At 44.3% G+C, this 2,069-nt stretch overlaps 1 protein-coding gene across 1 annotated transcript in view; it reads right to left on the bottom strand.

Annotated features, from left to right (window-relative positions):
* LOC103895091 (OX-2 membrane glycoprotein-like) overlaps nt 1-2,069 on the bottom strand; it is a 9,713-nt gene that overhangs the window by 1,689 nt on the left and 5,955 nt on the right. Inside the window, exon 3 of the mRNA XM_009274602.2 lies at nt 113-424. Within this exon, the coding sequence (XP_009272877.2) occupies nt 113-424 (312 nt within the window). The remainder of the gene's footprint in view (nt 1-112; nt 425-2,069) is intronic.

A 2,069-nucleotide genomic window follows, 5' to 3' on the forward strand; every position in this document is an offset into this window, starting at 1 on the left:
CCACCTACCCCCCCACCCCCCCCACCCCCTCAGAGGAGTTTCCTGATCTACCCCAGGAGGTGTTTTGTGGCCTCCTCCCTGCTCCAGGACAGGAGCAGTGTTGCGTACTAACCCTGCACCATGGTGTCCATGGGCAGGACCAGGGTCACATTTAGAGAGGGGTGTTGGATCACGCAGGCGATGTGATACTCCTGGAGGATTTTGGAGTGGGTGTGGGTGAAGTTGCTGATGACAGTCACAGTCTGGTTGTCGAGCCTGACATGGTACTCCCTTGGTTTCTGCTGCAGGATGCTGGGAAGGTGCCAGGTGATTTTTGGAGCTGGTTTCCCTGTTGCTGAGCAGCTCATCCCCACCACTTTCTCAGAGCCCTCAGCTTTGTCTGGACTGGGTATAAGCTTAGCCTCCACTTTGGGGTCCGAGATGGCTGTAAAACACAAAGTAACAAAATCCGTTACTTTCTGCTCACGTTTGAGCAAAGACCATCTGTATTCACTATTATCTTGGAGGACAACCTTGATATTTAATCTTGCCTCCTCATCCCCAAAGCCCCAGCAGTGACAAATAAACATGAAAGTGATCAGGCAGCAGTCCGGAAATGAAGAGCTTGGCAAAAACGAAGGACAAGAGGGTAGAAGCATTTGTGTTTCAGTTCTGTTATTAACGGCAGCACTGCAGCATCCCGACTGAGAAGTGGTGATTATGGACGAGTAAAGAGCAACAGGTAGTGAAACCATGAAACCACATGTCCTCCTCTCTCTGAAAGGGCTGACTGCTTCAATGAGTCAAAATTCTTGTTCTTTTCCCCTAAACTTATCTGCAGAATTAGCTTTATTGCTGTTTGAGATGTGCAGGCTTGTGGACCAAAGGACTAAATGCATCTATTTGTGCAAGACAGTAATAGTGAATTTGTATGTGGTTACACCGCAGGATTTCACCTGTGGAGGTTCTGTGCTTGTACAACTTTCTTCCCTCTAGTGTCGGGTTTTGGGGGTGTCATGGTATCCCTCAAAACCTTCATTAAAGATCACTTCTTCTGAACTCCTCCTCACCCTAGATTTGTGGATGCTGTCGCATTTAGTCTTACTCAGCAAGAAGGATGAACTACAGGCATCATTCATGCTTACTCACTCGCATGAAGCCTGCTTGCTGATTCCTATTTATACAAACTGTATTTGCAAGGAATAAAGAAAGGGGAGGAGTACAAGAAGCTGTTTTCAGCCTGGGTAGAACTCCAGGGGAGATCTGTACACATAAGGACATGTCTATCCCCTGTGGAAAATAACCTATTTATTCCTCAGCCATAAAATCATACCATAATTTAGGTAAGGACCTAAAGGAAAGGACCTTTTTGAGCAAAAAGGACCTCTGGAGGTCATCTCATCCAAGCCCCTCCTCAAAGCCAGGCTAATTAGCTCAGTTTGCTCAGGCCAAGACCTATAAAGGCACGTAGCTCCATTTGGCAGTGCAATCCACAGGTTTCCGTATGACGGTTTACCAGCCTGCCTTCTACTTCAGTGCATGGGCTAATGGTGTAGGGGTCCAAACCACACTCTACTTCTAGGTCCCTGTTTCTGACAATATTACTTTTTTTAACCATTTAAGTGCAGTGACAATTCTAGTTTCATTCAAGTCTCAGTTAATATGAATGCCTTCTGATTAAAAAAGTATCTATTACTATATTTAGTGGTACTCCATGTGTATATTACTATTCACATAACAAAAATACCAATGGCAATATTTATGCTGAAATTAATCTTGTCCCAACACTAGCAAACATATCACTATCATTTAGTGATCCTACTTTTAAACAAAAAAAAAATCTGTTTATTCTTCTTAGGAAAAAATGATTGTTTTTCCTTTTGGAAGGTGAACAAAGATTTGCATATGAATGAGGTGTAGAAGACACCAAAGGATCCTGTGAAAGGGGGAAAAGGCTTGTGCCAGATGCATAATGGCACCTATAACCTCCTGGTACAATTCCAGATGCACCTCATGAGGTTGTCTGGATCCTCCAAGCCATAACTGCCAGAGGGTGGAAGCAAGACATTGTATACCATCAGTTTTGCTTT

Source organism: Aptenodytes forsteri, unplaced genomic scaffold (assembly GCF_000699145.1).
Source record: "Aptenodytes forsteri isolate BGI_AS27 unplaced genomic scaffold, ASM69914v1 Scaffold287, whole genome shotgun sequence".
NCBI classification, from domain to species: Eukaryota; Metazoa; Chordata; class Aves; order Sphenisciformes; family Spheniscidae; genus Aptenodytes; species Aptenodytes forsteri.